Source organism: Euprymna scolopes, chromosome 36 (genome assembly GCF_053919585.1).
Source record: "Euprymna scolopes isolate OS-2025 chromosome 36, ASM5391958v1, whole genome shotgun sequence".
Lineage (NCBI taxonomy): Eukaryota > Metazoa > Mollusca > Cephalopoda > Sepiida > Sepiolidae > Euprymna > Euprymna scolopes.
Genome location: NC_136517.1, coordinates 8,409,582 through 8,427,500, shown reverse-complemented (window position 1 = coordinate 8,427,500; position 17,919 = coordinate 8,409,582). Strand labels below are relative to the sequence as shown.

Here is a 17,919-nt window from a genome sequence, read left to right as displayed (position 1 = left end):
AAATTTTTGTGAAAATTCCTGTTGCGTCTACAGGGGCTCAAGAGGTAAAAAATGCCCCAAAATTGCCAAAAATGACATGTTTTGCCCCATAACTTTTGATCCATCCATTAGATTTTTCTGAAACTTGGCTAAAATGTGAAGCCCATTGTTCTTAGTATAAATCCAGTATGGGTGACCCTGGCAAAATTCTGGTTCGCATCCCTCTGGGATTTTTGGAGCTCTTTTTTCATATTATTCAAAAACGATATGTATGCCTATAGAGTGGTTTTCCATGGTGCTGAATTCAAATATATATTTCTTAAGGTGTGAAACTGCACCGTTTGTCTATTTTTCACTGAGATTCGGCATTCCCAGGAACTCAAAAGGCGTCACAAGAAAAGTTTTGCATCGCAGAATTGAAGAAAGCACGGTAATTTCTTAGGACACCCAGGCACCATGTTTGGGCCAAAAAGAGCAAAAAATGTGATAAGTTCAAATGAAATTACTCAATTCTTAACGATGACGGAAGTAATGTTTGTTTTTAGGATGAACTCCACCGTCACACTTCTCACATTCATCATTTCTTCACTATTTTTTTGTGACGTCATCTCACATGCAGCACCAGAGGGGGGGGACCACGCACGCATGTTTTTTTTTTTTGAATGGATGCAGTTGTAAATAACAAATTTAAATGGGATTGGTTAAAGAAAAATGTTTCTATTTCTAATGGTAATGGCGAATCCTCCCCCGCTCATGTTTCCACTTCTAGATGGGAAATTGGTGTGGTTCCCCCCCCCTACCCATGTTAGGAAATTGTTGGAGGTGAGGAACATGGTCCACCAGGTTGGTTAATTAATCTTCGTTTCAGCTTTTATTGCTGATGGCCATTCACATTTCTGATGGTATTTATTTTCTACCACACTAAGATGATGTGACACAAGGGTTGGGAAGCGAGATTGAAATGTCAGCATCCTCGAGGAGGAGAATTCTAACCTGCAAAATATGATTGAATAGTTCTGTTGGCATTCTTGGTAGGGGCACCTCAGGCAATTAGCAATAAACTAACCTCTTCTCGAAGAGAGAATGCAAAAAACAGAAGGGTGGGGTGGACCTCCTAGAACTGCACAGAACCAGCATTACACTACAACCAACGGGGAAAGATTATTATAAGAATGGCATAGATTGTTGATTTGAGGCTGAGGTCAAAAAAAAAAGAAAAAGAAAAATCAATACTAATTGTATTTTTCTATAATCGTACACATTTTAATCACACATGAGTTGACTGCCGATTGTGATTAAAAGCCTTTAAAATTGGTACAAACCTGATTTATGCAGCCTGTTGTGTTTGGTGGCAAACAAACAAAAAAAAAGAAACAAAAGAAATAAAAATGACCGTTGCTTCTATTTATAAGCTGGTGATCTTTTTATTTGAATATGCAAATGAGATGCTTCTAGTTTGAATAAAAATGCCTGATTTTTCAGAAATTGGATTGATTTGGATTTTTAAATAGCAAGCTTAGCAGCAATGTGTCAGATTGAACTCTGGAAATTGTTAATTGAAAGTGCAGAATAGTTAACACTGGATTGTTTAGTCACAGCAACTGTGTCTGATTTTGCTGACAATAAATAAAATATTTTTTCTTTGTTTTTCTTTTGCTATTTGCAGTACTAAAGATGACCCTTACCTGCTGTATGCAACCCTTTATAGTGGGCCAAAGACAATTTTTGTCTCTGCAGATGAAATGCGAGATCACAAGTTTCTTCTCGGAGAGCAAATAGGCGAGATCTTCACCAAATGGCAGCGAAGTCGGCAGCTCCAGTTTCTCGCAATCAACAGATTTGGCAAAGTGATATTAGAGGTGAGTTCTGAGGATTGTTGCATAGGTCACATGACATCATCATCAAGTTGACCTTTATGTAGTTATTTAATCTGTCCCCAAATCATTTAACAATATTTTAATCAACTTCAAATTATACCTTGCCTTCTTAGACATTGCCATGCTGTAATTCTATGGATTCTTGGGAGGAGCATTGGGAAGGGAATCGTGAAAAAGTTGCCAGAAGTAAAAAAAAACTATAACAATGCTTATAAATGATTAACTGGCCGCCCAACATTGTCTGGTCATAAAATATGCTTAAATATATTTTAATTTATGTAGATTTCATCTTCATGGCAGAGAAGAACATTGTCATACTGAAAAAACCTCCCTATTCTGCGAATCTTGCTCAATGTGACTTTTTTTTCCCTCCAAACTCTTATCTGTTTTGATGATGTGGAGGACATAGAGAATGCTGGAGCTGAGGACATCTCCGAAGACTCCATCCAGCAAAGAATGAGGAAATGAATTAGATGCTAAGAAAAAGTTGGGGAGGAGGGGGGGGTACTCTGAAGTGAAAACAATGTAGTTTTTGAATAAAAAAAATCATACGACGTCATCATCAAGTTGACCCCTATGTAGTTATTTAATCCGTCCCCAAATCATTTGACAATACTTTAGTCAACTCCAAATTATACCTTGCCTTGGACATCGCCATGCTGTAATTCTATGGATTTATGGGGGGAGCATTAGAAAAAAGTGAATCATAAAATAAAGCAAAGTGTTGTTGGAAGTAAAAAAAAATATGACAATGCCTATAAATGATTAATTAATCACCCAACACTGCCTGAGCATAAAATACGCTTAAATATATTTAAATTTATGTAGATTTCATATTTATTATTAACTAGCGAGGTGTACCCGGCGTTGCCCAGGTGTTTGGAGATGTGTGTGGAAACTCCGGGGGTGGGGGTGGGTGTTAAAAAAAAAAAAAAAAGTAAATATGAGGATCGAACCCAAACCGTTGAGGCAAAGTTGTAAAAAAACGTGCAACGTTAACCATTGCCCCACCGCGAGATGCTAACGGAAACACGTTTGAATTTATTTAATTACTTGGATTTGGCAGGTGCCCGTTTTAATGAGTTAATGAGGTCAAGTTTGACTGCGGGATAGTATTTCATTTACTGCGGAACAGTTTTTTTTTATTTTTATTTTCCCAAAATGTTATAGGAAAAAGACTAACCCACATGCAGTGAGCAACAAATGTTGAATATTTATCTTCCCAAAATCGAGCAAATTAAATAGATGGGCGAGCTTCATTGTTAACTCTGAGATATTACGATTTATATGTGATAAAAAGTTTTAAAAAGTTGTGAACTAACCGACCGCTTCTCTGAAAAAAGCCTTTTGTAGACATACAGAAAAAGCGAACACACATACATACATACATACATACATACATACATACATTTTCGCTTTTATATATATAGAAGAAGCAATTCTCTATGTTTCATGGGGGGGATGGCATGGTTTTAACAATGCATGTGTGTTGTAGTGACCCGTTCAACTGATGACAATTTTGCTGACTAATAAAACCATCTGACATTCTGCTCACATTAATTATTCCGTCAATAAAGTCAAAGACAGTATGTTAGAAGATAATGAGTTATCCATCATGATCGTCCAGTGAGTTACAAAGTCAATTGTTAATGATAGAAAAAGACTGAGGGGAACATTTATTTTAAGTTCATCATTTTTTTATTTTGTGTCATTTTTTGTCATTTTAAGAACACATCTTGTTTCATTTAAGCTTCCATCAAGATCTGCCAAAATTGGCAATCACAATTTGTTCATGTTGTATGCGTGAAGTTGCATCTGACGTCCAATTAATTATTCTGGACTCTCTTCCTCACGATTGTTCACAGGTGGATTCAGTTCGGGTCATGTTCCTATTTACTTGCCTCCCCACGAGGGCAGAGTTAGACACAAGGTCGGATTTTAAAGTGGGGAAAATCCAGCTCCCTCAAAAAAGGGGGTCAGTTTGATTGGAACAAAAATAAAAGTTGCCTCAATCTAGAAGGACTTCTTCATTGATCAAAGACAAAACAGATGACGTATTGCATCAGAACTGACACTATACTCATACACCACATTCATACCAAATTTTTTTTTTTAATGCCACATATTTCTCTTATTCTTCACCAGGAAATAAAGCCGGTGATTTGGACCGATTTACCCCGAAGGAGGAAATGCTTAGGGAATATCAAATTCACAAACGGTCTCCAGTCGCATGTATACCTCGGTTAGAGGAGATGACAGCATTATGTTTTTGCAGTTCTTGCAGGGAAGTGTTGATATCCTACTACATACAGCATCTGGTATTTCCAAATTGGTAGCCAACTGGTACGGACTTGGTTCAATGTTGCTTAACTTTGGAAATCTAACAAGAACTGGTGTGTCAACATGATTATGCTGTATAGGCCAGGAAATATCAGATATTAAGATTGTTATAAGCAGGTGTATTGTTCTGGTGAAGATAAGGTATAAACAAAAGCGTTTGAAAAAAAATCAGTTTTGTAAAAACAAATAAAAAAAAGCAGGAAAATTTATAGGTCTAGAAAATGTTTAGATTTAAATTTTGATCTAAAAATATAATTGAAATTTAATCAAAATTTTGGAAGATTTGTTGTTGACTTGAATTAATTAAATGTTCTTCAAATGAAAATGTTCTTCAAATGAAAATGTTCTTCAAATGAGTGGATGTTTTCCAGGAAATAAATGTTTCTTTTAGAATTCCTTTTTAAGAAAAAGGTTTAATATGTTTAACTCTTGCTATGGGTTTTCACACAGACGATGCCTGTTTGAAATCCAAAAATTGGCCAAAATGGTTCTAGAGTTATAACTTGTCTGAAAAGTACTGGGACTGTTGTCATAAACCATATTTGGTCTCCTGACAAAAGGAGGGTGGACCTATATATTCACCCTTGTCCGTTCGTTTGTCTGGCCGTACTTTTCTCAACTACGCCTTGGAATTTTAAAAAATTTTGCACAAACATTAAACATGATATGAGTAAAAAAGTAACGGAACAGATTTTGCTGGAAAACTCCAATGGCCCTCCTAGGAGTGCCTTTCAGGTTAAAATGGCTAAAATTGACACATTTGTGCTTATTAAAAAAAATTGATGCCTTGGATTTTTATAAAACTTTCTGAAAAATTGTAACTAACTGATTTCTATATAATTTTGTTTGTCTATACTTCGCAAGAACTCTTGGGTGTGCCCCAGGGGCTCTTTTAGGGCTATAAAAACATTCCATTTTTGGGACTATTTTACCATATTTGTCTAAAATTTTCTGTGTATGTCTATTTAACAGCTTTGCATGCTGCTGAACTCAAATTTAAATATGTTAAGGCCTTGGGGACTTTTGGGGCTAAATGGAGGCGGGTGAGAATGATGGACTTAGTCATTTCCTTTTTTGCATGGTGCAGAACTCAAATATGATAAGGCCTAAAACTGCACCGTTTGTTCATTTTCACTCAGATTTGACGTCATCTGGGGACTTTTGGGGCTAAATGGGGGGGGGGGGGAGTGCTGAACTTAGTCATTTTTTTATGCCTCGTTCACTGTGCACTCATGGGGGACCATGCATGCTTCAAATATTTTTTCAAAAACTACACTGTTTTCACTTCAGAGTAAACTCCCCCCCCCCCAACTCTTTCTTAGCATCTAAGAAGGTATCTCACTGACGATGCAATCCTCTATTTGCAAAAAAGCCAAGTATGTCTTAAAATGGAGCATTATTCTCACATCTGGCCAGGAGCTGCTTGGTGCACCCTATCTTCCTCATTCTTTGCTGGATGGAGTCTTCAGGGATGTCCTCCAGCACTCTCTATGTCATCCACATCATCAAAACAGATAAGAGTTTGGAGGAAAAAAGTCATATTGAGCAAGATTTGTAAAATAGGGAGGTTGTTTCATGACGACAATGTTCTTCTCTGCCATGATTGAGTCGTGAGCAGGTGCCATGTCATGATGGAGATAAAATATAAACAAACACATGAAAAAAAATCTCAATTTTCTATAAAAAAAAAAAAAAAAAGTACAAAAATATATTTTGTCTGCTGTTTTTATTTAATGACAAGTTTAAACGTTTGATTAACTTTTTCTTTTTTCTTCCCATCTTTTCAGTGGCCGCGCATGGAACACGTGAAAGCCCAGTTTAATTCTGCTTGGCATATTCCATATGATGATGGCAAAGTAAAACCCTCATGGCAAGATCCTTACACGTGGTTATGCCTTAAACAATCTAATTTCAATATTAAAAAAAATATATCTCACAATTAGAAAAAAAATATTTCAATAAAAAATATTTATATCAATTTTTTTTTTTTCTGTTTTCAAAATTACTATAATTTTTAAAATTTGAATCTTGGGGAAGCACCATGTCTTGACCAGCTCGTCAGACTGACTTTCACTCCTGATCTGAAATGAACACATACATTAAATCTGTTGCCAAGATCGCTGATAAAATGGTTGGATCATTCTATCGCTCCAGAAGGTATCTCACTGACGATGAATTCGTCTATCTGCAGAAGAGCCAAGTATGTCTTAAAATGGAGTATTGTTTTCACATCTAGGCAGCAGCTGCTGCGTGCACCCTGTCTTGCCTTGATAGAGTTCAAAACTGATTTTGAAACCTTGTAGGTGATGCCTTTTTCTCTTCCCTGCAACCCGTTTCCCACAGAAGAGATGTTGTCGGCCTGTCTGCTCTATCGTTATTTTTATGGCAAGTGCTCGTCTGAGCTCCAATCTATGCCCCCCGCCTTGCCAAAATTTCACAAAAAATACCCATCTAGCTACAACCACTATCAACAATTTTCCTCCACTCTCTATCTCAAATTTAAACACAGATTCTATACTTCGCAATAACTCTTGGGTATGCCCAGGGCCTTTTTTAGGATTAATAAAAGCACTCCATTTTTGGGACTATTTTACCATATTTGTCCAAAATTTTCTGTGTATATCTATTTAACAGTTTTGCATGGTGCTGAACTCAAATTTAAATATGTTAAGATCTTTTGGGACTAAATGGAGGTGAGGGGGGGGGGGAATGATGGACTTAGTCATTTCTTTTTTTCATGGTGCAGAAGATCAGCTAAAAATTAAGTGAGGTCTATTTTCTTTCTGCCTGCGTGTGGAACAATGTTTCACTGGCCTACTTCCTGGTTGAATACAACATGGTAACCTTCAAATCCAATACATGTATGTATGTACACTGTGATTGTCCGACACGTGTCTGAATCAAAGTTGTTCATCGATTCATCCAGTCAATGTTGTAATGATGAAGTCCTCATACCAAACAAAACCAGAAGTTCAGCTTATAAACAAATGATAAATGTTTATTATTTTTGAAGATTGCACGTGATACCCATTTAGTTTGGTGACACACTTGCAGCATCAGATCCTTGCCTGTTCAGAGGAAAGCACGTATGACTCATTAAGTGAAACCTTAAAGGATTAAACCTGCTCAGAGAGGTACAATGGTTAAGCTGCCCGGTAGTTTTCCTGAAACTCAATAATCGCCTCAAATGTTCAACTTGGATTCTCTATTCCTTCTTCTCCTCTAGGTGTGGGGGTGTGGTTGGGGTGTGGGGAACTCTGACTACTATCTATCTCCTGAAATCTGTTCACTGTTAAATGGTCCTAACCTTTTGTTAGTGGTCACTGTTTGGAGGTTGGCTGCTGGAGATATCACCCATGGATAACCTTGGGCGTTCTTCCTCTCACATAGCTAATCCCACCAAGACTCTTCGCATTCAATTAAGATCTTATTTTCGTCAAAGGGTGGTCCGACACTGACCAGAGATGTTTTCAGTTCTCTGTGCTCCACCTATTTTTTTTTTTGGGGGTCAAGCACCCAAGAGCTGCGCACCTGCCACTCATACGTATCAGCCAAACATGCACAGATTTACAATTCAACTACAAATAATTTTAACTTTAATTCTTTCCCCAAATAGCTTTATTTATCTTTCTAGAAAATATAAAAATTTAAACAAGAAAAACTGTTATCGTTGTTTGGACAATAATGTTCATTAATTTAAACATTTTCAAACATAAGTCAACATATTTGTGTCCTGTATTTGAAGCTATTCCATTTCACTCTATAAATAAATAAAGGTTTTATCGTCATTTGAAGTGAGTACATATTTTGGAGTACTTGCAAAAAATTGTTTGTAAAAGTGATATTCTCCTGAAGGTTGAAGGTTCAATTCTCAGTGTGGGCGACCGAAATATACATTTGCGAATTACTTAGGACCTCTATCCAATCATGGCTGATGGAACGAGAACATGCTACCCTGTGAAATAAATAAAGGATTCCGTTTAACATTCCATCCAGATTCCTGAGCTCGGCAAAAGCATTTTTTAGTTTGACGAGATACAACTGAAGAATGTTGGAGGTTACATTGACCGAAACGTTGTGAAAATAACACTCACGATGAGAACAGTAGTCGAAATATGAAAATCGACTGGATTCTTAAAGTTAGCCCTAGAATAGCATCTGACAAGTTGATATTTCATAGCCATTTCTGATGATTTGTGACACGATGTTCATCATGTTTGGTTTAACGTCCATTTTTATATGCTTGATAATCCTCGAAACATATTTTCTCTTAGCAGTTTACGATTTGCATTCAAACTGAGTAACAATGCAGACACATATATGCATCGTGTGAACATGCCTTCTTGTACACAGGTGTGTGTGGTTGAGGCCCGTCGGGTTAGTGTAACTATTTCTGAGCTCTAGTCACATATACATGTTCAGAAGATCATTCACTGTCGCCCACTCACTCTTTTCCCCGGTGAGACCATCGACTGCCGACCTGCCTGTCAACCTCCTTGAACCTGTCCATCCACAACAGTCTGTGCCCCTTAAATATATTTATTTTCTACCGGAAACTTGACGTATCTAATCTCCTCAGTTTAATCGGAAATAAAAATTTCCTTCCTAATATTCTATCTTGACCCTGGCTAATCAATCATGGCGTCACTTTGTCTGTACAAAACAATGGATCTGTTTTTCATATTCCCACCTCTATGTACTTCTGTAGTGTCATTCACTCCCTAGCTAATGTTTTCAAGCGAGTGAACGCAGTCTATAACATAGCACAGACATGTCAAGACCATTGTTTACCATGACTAATAATACACTACCTGAGAACTCTTCAATCAAACGCCTCGGCTTAACATTCACAGGCAACCTGAGTTGGAACAAATATATTGAAGACATTGCCAAGGTTGCTGCAAAGAAGGTGCGTTCTCTTTACTGTGCTAGAAAGTTACCCACACTTGATACTATACTGTATCTCTAGAAAGTCACCATTCTTCGCCCATGCATAGAGTATTGTTACCACATTTGGGTTGGTGCATCTACCACTAGTCTCTCACTCTTAGACAAGGTTCAAAAGACTCTCAAACCTAATGCACTATTAAGCACACTCCAACCACTGTCCATTGACACAATGTTGCATCCCTTGATTTACATGTACTGCACTAGAATGTGCTCTGATGAACTTGCTGTAAATACCCCTGACTCAACAAGCAACAAAATCTCATCCCTTCACTGGAGAAATCCCGGAAAGCCTTTACTCTTAACTTTCTTCCCTTAAACTGCCAGACTTTGGAATTCCTGCTTCCATGATTGTACAGATATGCAGAAGTTGAAGATCAATGTAAACAGACATCTCGTTGCTCAACTCCCTACATAGAGTCCCGTTATGTCCAAGTGGCACTGTGCCTTGTTTGGGGTGAATAAAGTAGAAAAAAAGAAGTTCATTCTCAAAAATTTCTTTACTCTGGTTAGATAGAATATTTTTCAAGACATCATATAATGAAAACATTTTTCTCGTAAACATTACGATTTTAATGTGATTCAACAAAAAACACTTCTGCAATTTCTTGTTATTTCTGTGTTCCTGGGCAGCACCGGATCGGGAGTCCTAATTTTGTGGTCCTGGATATGACCTTAAACTATATCCGATGGTGAGGCCCCAGCTTGCGGGTTCTGGGGAGTATGGAGCCACCCTTTAATTGCCATTGCTCCCAGGTCCACTCTGACCCGGAGTGGTAGTACCTGTTAGGGTCCCAACTATGGGTTGAATAGAAACTGACTTGCAAAAAACAAATATATTCTATTAAAAAAATTTTCTTCCAAATCACCGGATCTGCATTAAATAACCTGGAAAGGGTTGATATGCCGTCAAACAAAAACAATCAACCAACCTAACTTTTAGTAATAACATTTATATCGCCATCATATTTGATTGAACATCCATTTTACATACTGGTATGTGTTTGATGGCTTTTATAAACATATCTCTATGTAATAGAGCGTGTGAGAAATTCAGCAGCAGCAAAGGATAGCTGGCTAACGAAAATATTAGCAGCAGCCATTAAAGCATGTATGCAAAATAACAAGTATGCGCGAGCTTGCATCTTAAGATAAGGAGAGAAAAATACACCGCATGGTCAAGAAGAGAAACAAGTTGCGTGCCGGGCAAGATGTACATGCAAATAAATGGCAAGAAAGTGCTGGCAAGGAGAAAAATATTTTTAAAAACGTGTGCGCGCGAGAAGAGTTTAGCAAAATAATGAAATGTGTTGTTTTGGAAGAAACACTAACGAATGCTTGTCATTTGCACTTTCGATGTGATCATCCCATTGAAATCTTTTGTTCTGTCCATCTTTCTAGTGTCGAGATTTTATTCTCCGCAGCACACATGCTTTATATCTTCCCTTTACTGACTACGACATTCACTCCTTATTCTTGCAAATCATACTAACACCTGCTCCTCCCTGTGCTCCAATCGTATGAAAAAGGGAATTAACTTTGCCATCTAAATATACTTTTTACACATTAGTCACGATTGGTTACCATCTCTCAACCAATAATTCCACTGAGTTTCCCGTGTACTCAATATTTACAAATATCACACAAAATTGAGTTGCACTTGACTCCCTTTTCACAAATTGAGCAAATAAATTTTCCTTTCTACGTATTTGCTATTACTGTTTTCCAGTGCAACATTAAGTCAGGATCATTGGTTTTTAATAAAAGAAGTTTAGTAATAATTAATAAATTATTAGTCGCCACTTCAGCATCAAAATCTAAACTATTCCTGAAACAATCTTTTCCCTGTTCATCGTGGTATGATGCTGATCCCGTGCTGTTTGAAGTGCCCCTTCCCCCCAGACCTTGCTTGCTCTCTTTGAGAAAGGGTTAGGTTATTGCTAATCGCCTGAGGCACCCTAACTGGGAAATGTTGACAGGGTTGTCCAGACATTTTTTGTTAATAGGCCAGAATGCTCCTTTTGCAGGAGTGGTAGCTTCTCATTCCATGGTTTTGGTGCCACATCTGGCTGTGGGAGAAATATAAATGGCCAATTAATTAATGAATTACATGTTCAGAATTTAAATGAAATTAGATTTATTTTTATAAAGAAAACCATCTTTAATCAAATTTGAGTTTTTCATAAGTGGGGGTGGGGAGTTTCTAGACACACACTATGGAATATTTGTAATCGCCTGCGTCTGATGTTTTTTTTTTCATTTTATAAACACTTTGTATTTTTGCTAAATTTACAATCTTTAGTGGAATTTAAATGGACTATAATTTTGTATGTGTTGACAATTATTACACAGGCAAAAAGAATTCTTTTTCCACTGACAAAGCACTTATTAAAGGCTGATCAAGAATAAGATTGTCAGTTGAATAATAGGATAGTGTGCGTTACCTGAGCAGTTGTCATTTGTTATGGACTTCCATTTCTTGTAATAAACAATTTTACCAAGAATTCTTCGTAAGGTTTGGTTTCAGTTATAGCTGAAGGAACTACTTGAAATCACAACTTTATAATATATAAAAATCGATAGAACATTAACTCTATAATAATATATACAAAATCTGCAAGAATTAAAATATCATATTTAAGCATACTTTATGACCGGGTTAGGCCGGGCGTTCATGCTAGCTTAGATAAATACTTTTTTAACAAAAAGCTAAAATAATATCAGAACGTCTCCATTTATGCTGAATATCTATAGAATGCCAACATCAATATATTACGTATGAATGAGGCCACTGTGGAATTTCCACAGGTCCTGCTAGTGAACATTATTAGAAGATTGAAAATGAAATTAACAAAACTTGATTGTTTTTGACAAGTAATTAAAAAAAAAAAAAATTCTTCGTTTCTTTTTCTCTCTTAGTTTCCCCTCTCTGTCCTGCTCTAAGTAAATCTGTCGACCTAGTCCACAAATTCCAAAATTTCATCATGACAAGTTTCAAGAAAAAATACACGATTAAACCCGGTTCTCCAACTTCCAACGTAGACCCCTACTACCATGTCTCCTTCTCCAACATCAGGGGTCTACGTTCTAACCTTCCAGAGGTTGAAACCCAATTACAGGAGACTAAACCAGACCTTTTATTTTTAAGTGAAACTGGCATTGGACAGGCTATTTCCCTTGATGAGTTTGCAATTACAGGATACTCTAACTTAACTTCTAAATCTGACCCCCAAGATCGCCATGGGCATGGAATATGTGCCTATATTAAAGATAGCTTTCCATGTGGGAGGGACATCTCCAGGGAAGATCCTAACTTACCTTATATGTGCTTCCGGGTTGCTTTAGCTCACACTACTGCATTTATATTTACTCTCTATCGCCCCCACAACAGCGGAGTTACTATCTTTCAAAGCATATCTGAGAAAATTGACCAAGTCCTTTCTACTTATCCTTCAGCTAACATTCACGTATGTGGAGACTTCAATGTTCACAACGTCGAATGGTTGACCCACTCAAACAAGACCGATGATGAGGGGAGGTTCTGTCATGATTTCTCCATTGCCTATGACCTCACTCAGATTGTTCAGGAACCTACCCGTGTGCCCGATAATGACGGCCAGTATGCGAGCCTACTAGACCTTTTTCTCACAACTTGCCCTGAACTATGTTCAGTTTCTGTTCTGTCGCCTCTTGGATCTTCCGACCACTCTGTTGTATCAATTAAGATAAAAATGAAATGTAATAAGTCCCCAGACGTACCTCTTCATCGTACAGTATATCGATACACTAAGGCTGACTGGGATAGCTTCCGTACATTTATATCTGATCTACCTCTGCATTCCATGTTTAAAAAGGATGTGTCCTCTATAGTATTAGACCTAACTGAATGGTTAATTGTAGGTATTGACCATTTCATACCCTCTAAAAAATTTCAGCAAAAACCTAACAGCCAGCCATGGTTCTCTCCAGAATGTGCTGCTGCCATTGCGCACAGAAATCACTTTTTCCACTGCTTCAAACGTAATAGATGTATGGAAACTAAAGCCGTTTTCAGGACTGCCAGCAACCATTGTAAGAAAGTAATAAGGAACGCAAGAGAGTTGTATGCTCAATCTGTTAAGTCCAAAGTAGCTGAGCAGCGGCTTGGTTCCCACCAGTTTTGGCAAATAGCAAACAGAATCCTGAACAGAAGCGTGTGCTCCATCCCAACTATTATCAATGGATCTGAGGTAATCTCGTCAGCATCAGACAAAGCCAAACTCTTTGTCAAGAACTTTGCAGCTAATTCTACCCTTTGCGACCAAGACCGCCAACCCCCAATATTTCCTCTTGTATCAGAAAACACGCTATGTGATATACGTATATCTGTACGTGATGTTGCCAAGCTAATCAAAAACCTTGATTCCAGTAAAGCAACTGGCCCTGATGGTATTCCAATTATAGTACTCAAAAAACTTCAACCTGAACTAGCGCCCATACTTACAAAACTGTTTAAACGTTGTCTTAAGGAGAATAGTTTCCCATCTCCCTGGAAAATCTCATCAGTATGCCCTGTATTTAAGAATTCAGGTGATCGCTCATCCCCCTCTCAGTACAGGCCAATAAGTCTCCTGTGCGTCATGAGTAAGTTGCTAGAATCTGTATTAAATACAGAAGTAATCAAACATCTCAACAAAAATAACCTTCTTAGTGACACTCAATATGGTTTCCGTTCTGCTAGATCTACAGCAGATGTCCTTACAGTTATATCGCATAGGATTAGCAAATCTCTCGACGGTGGCAATCTTTCTAGGGCAATTGCTCTTGACATATCTAAGGCCTTTGATAGGGTATGGCATAAAGGTTTACTTCATAAGATCGCTAGCTATGGTATAGCTGGAAAAGTCTTCTCAATTATTAAATCATTTCTTTCTGATAGATTCATAAGAGTAGTAGTTGAGGGGCAAAAATCAGAAGCTCACAATATTAATGCCGGTGTCCCTCAGGGATCCATCCTGGGCCCAACTCTTTTCCTGATCTACATTAATGATCTTCCAAATCATATCCTTACATCATTTGTAGACATTTATGCTGACGACACTACCATTTATGGTACCACATCTAAGACAGTAAACGAGCAAGTTCTCTCCAATTCTCTCTCCTCTGATCTTGAGCACGTAGTACAATGGGGAAAGGAGTGGCTGGTTACTTTTAATGCATCTAAAACCAAGCTTCTCTCTTTACATCATCAACATTCTAATCCACATTTGTCATCAATTGAAATGAATGGCTCTCGTCTTCAGGAGGCCTCAAGTTTTGACAAGCTTCTGGGCTTGACCATTACTCCTGATCTTAAATGGAACACGTATATCAAATCTGTTGCGAAGGCCGCTGGAAAAATGGTGGGATCTTTCTATCGATCCAGTAGATATCTCACTGCTGATGCTATTCTCTATCTATATAAGAGCCAGGTACGTCCAAGGATGGAATACTGTTGCCACATCTGGGCAGGAGCTGCTAGAAAGAACTTGTCCTGCCTTGATAGAGTTCAAAATAGACTTCGTAGCCTCGTAGGAGATGTCCTTTTCTCCTCCTTGCAACCTCTATCTCACAGAAGAGATGTTGCGAGTTTGTCTCTGATGTATCGTTATTTTCATGGAAAGTGTTCAACTGAGCTTCAATCTATGGTCCCCCCTCGCCAAACTTTCACAAGAAACACTCGTCTAGCTGTAAACACTATCAATAATTTCCCCCACTCTTTATCTGTGCCTAAACCTAAACGTAGATTCCATGAACAAAGCTTCTTTCTTAGAACTGCACGCCTGTGGAATTGTCTTCCGTTTTCCTGCTTTCCGGCTGACTACAATATGGTTTTGTTCAAGTCTAAAGTAAATAAGTTCTTGATGAGCCGTTCCATATAAGTTATTAAATTTACCAAATTTTCATTACTAATGATTACTATATTGACCAACTTCTACTGTACACTCTTTAACCCTTATCCTTGAGTGGCCTCTGGGCCTTGATAATGTGGTGATGCCTTTGTAAAAAAAAAAAAAAAAAAAAAAAAAAAAATTAACTTTGAACTAAAGATAACTGTAGGCTGCAAGTAAAAAAAATGCAAACTTTTTATAAAAGTTAGACATTTAAAAATACAAGCCTAAAAATTATCCCCAAAAAGTTGAGTGCATAAAAATAAATGCATTTCTATAAGAAAAGGTTTTAAATTAATGCCTGTCTGTATGTTACTCTCATCAAAGGGCAGCTGCACATTTGTCTTCTGATACATTTCCAAAATGTCATGCAGTTGGGTTTTATCAAAATCGCAAACTCACTAGTTAGGCGGTGTCAGAGGTCGAACCCAGATAGCAATAAAGTTCTTTGCAAGTTCACCGGTTGTTGAGCTTAAGACTCAAAGTTCATAAACAGGGCAATTCCAGGCAATACATTTTCTACCATCTAGTGACTCTGGCGCATGTCTGCGGTACAGAAGAGTGGATTGACCCCGTTCTGAATATCTTCTAGATTGGTCGGTTTCCAATAATGTTGCTGTGGAAAGAAACTTGTAAACATTCCAGGAGAAAAAAAAAAAAAAAAAAGCTGCGAGTGAATGAATAGTCTATACTAATCTAATTTATAAAGCTTATCTATCTGCCGCCATATTTTCAAACTATCTCTTCCAAAACTAAAAGTCGTAGTTAAAATAGTTTTTATAGGCTCAAAATTAAAAAAAAAAAAAAAAAAAAAAAAAAATCATTATACATTCGTCTTAGTTTTAATCAGTTCACATTAGTACAGTGGTAACGTCACCAGCTTTGAATACTAGTTTTTGCTTTTGGTTTCAATTCTAGCTGACGGCATCCAAATATGTTTTTTTTCTTTTTTTTTTCTAAGTTTTGAAATCACAACTCTATAATATATACGAAATCTGGATAAATTAAAATATATTTTATGACTAGGCGCCTTTCCCCCCGCTAGTAAGCATATATTCTGTGAAGTATTAAGAAAATTATAGTCTTTACACATAGCTTTTACTTTTCTATTTCTTAGTGTGCTGACTAGCGACTCATTGTAGTAGTAATTCTTTGTATCTATTAGAAGCAGTCAATGTTCTCTTGCTTAGGCAGTTATTTGAACACGGTTCTCACTATTGTAGACCTCAGGTTTCTGGCTATTGGTTTCATCATACCAAAGTTCTTTACTCTGGGAATTCTCACTTCAAACTTTTTTTTTTTTTTCGCAAGTCCTGGCTTATTGTTGGATTTCAATAAGGACTAACTAGCAGGTTAGTTCACTCCTCCTTTTTGGACTTTTTTCGTTTAATCTACTTAGCAAGCAGCCCAGGGAATCTCCTAACTGGAACCCTTGTCTTTCCGTCTCCATTGTTTGAAAATTGCTCATACAGCTCTTTTTATACCGAGGCAGATGTGCGAGGACAGACGAGTGCACCCACCCTCAATAACTAATTAGGGGGAACCACGTCACACCCTGGCTTGTAACCATTGGCGATACATATGCAGAATTTGACCCAAACGTAACTAAGTGGCCAATCAGCTTTGCTTGGAGCATGATGTCAACTGCTGACTTTCACCAATTATCAAAGCATAACGCTACTCAAGGAAAAATACTGAAAACATCTAAAAGATAAAAATCACCAGGAAAAAAAAAAAAAAACACCTACCATAAGTTTTATTCTTGTAACAATTTTTTTTTTTTTTTTTTTTTTAATTAGAAAAAGTTTTGGTTTACATTTTTTTTTTCTTTGACAAAAAGAAAAACAAAAAGCCAATCTTTGTTTTTCATATTTATTAAAAAAAAATTTTCTTTTTTGCTTTTTATTATTTTTTATTTGTGTAACTAATGTAAATTAAAGTTAATTTGAAAATTTTTTCTTTCCTGCAGAGTGGGACGGGGCAACAGTGGGGATATTGTCTTAAGATTAGGTTGACTTTCCTGACATAGCATCAGATGATGTAAAAGTGGGGATGAGAAGAGACAGATGTGAAACTTTGCCAATAAGGATCATGACCAAATTTCTGTCTCCACAAACTCAAAAAGATAACTCAAGAATTTCACGGCTGGTCTTGCATTCTTTTTAGCTTCCTTACACATGATTTGTGGTTGGCTTGGTATCAGCATTGATGAAGTGAAGACACTGGTTCACTGTTAAGTATACGAAATATCTGGCATCTGCAACTGTTGAGCCAAAGTGGAGATTTTTTTTCTAAAGTTGTTAGGAACGGCTGTTTGAGGGTGTGTTTACTTTATTGACCCCCCCCTTCCAATATTTTCCCACAAAATTGATTGGCTGATCGGTGTCTTATGCCAGATTACAAAGACAAGTGGACGACTAGTTACGTCTGCTTCAACAAAATCTGCACAAGTACACCATATGAAACTGATTCCCTACCGGGTGGGGAGAGGTAGGAAATTTAACACAGGCCATCCCATTAGGCCAGTCTTGTTACTAACATGTCAGCATTATCAAGTGATGAAAAAAAAAAAAAATAAAGTCTCAGTCATCCATAAGAAATTTAGCCAATCAGTATATTTGCTCTACACCCAATTCCTGATTGAATAGAAAATAGATTAGGATTGAATTAGCATTCATTTTTCGCCTTACCAATAACTTCTTGGTCTGTATTGCCATAAGCTAGCTGATCATGTCAAAACGAACATGGCTGACATTCTAATATAGATCTCCATCCCATTTGAAGAATTTACCTCCAATCATTACTCCGCATCATCGGTGACTTTAGAATGGATAATGAAAGTCAACATTTAATTGAACCATTCCAAA

The 17,919-nt window shown here is 37.2% G+C and overlaps 1 protein-coding gene across 2 annotated transcripts in view; it reads left to right on the top strand.

Annotated features, from left to right (window-relative positions):
• The window catches only part of LOC145260319 (mitochondrial ribonuclease P catalytic subunit-like), a 47,743-nt gene extending 41,569 nt beyond the window's left edge, over positions 1-6,174 (top strand). For both annotated transcript variants that reach the window (XM_080118207.1, XM_080118208.1), the window contains exons 6-7: positions 1,646-1,838; positions 5,984-6,174. In XM_080118207.1, coding sequence (XP_079974333.1) covers positions 1,646-1,838; positions 5,984-6,139 — 349 coding nt within the window. In that variant the 3' untranslated portion in view covers positions 6,140-6,174. The remainder of the gene's footprint in view (positions 1-1,645; positions 1,839-5,983) is intronic.
• Positions 6,175-17,919: the final 11,745 nt, after the last annotated feature.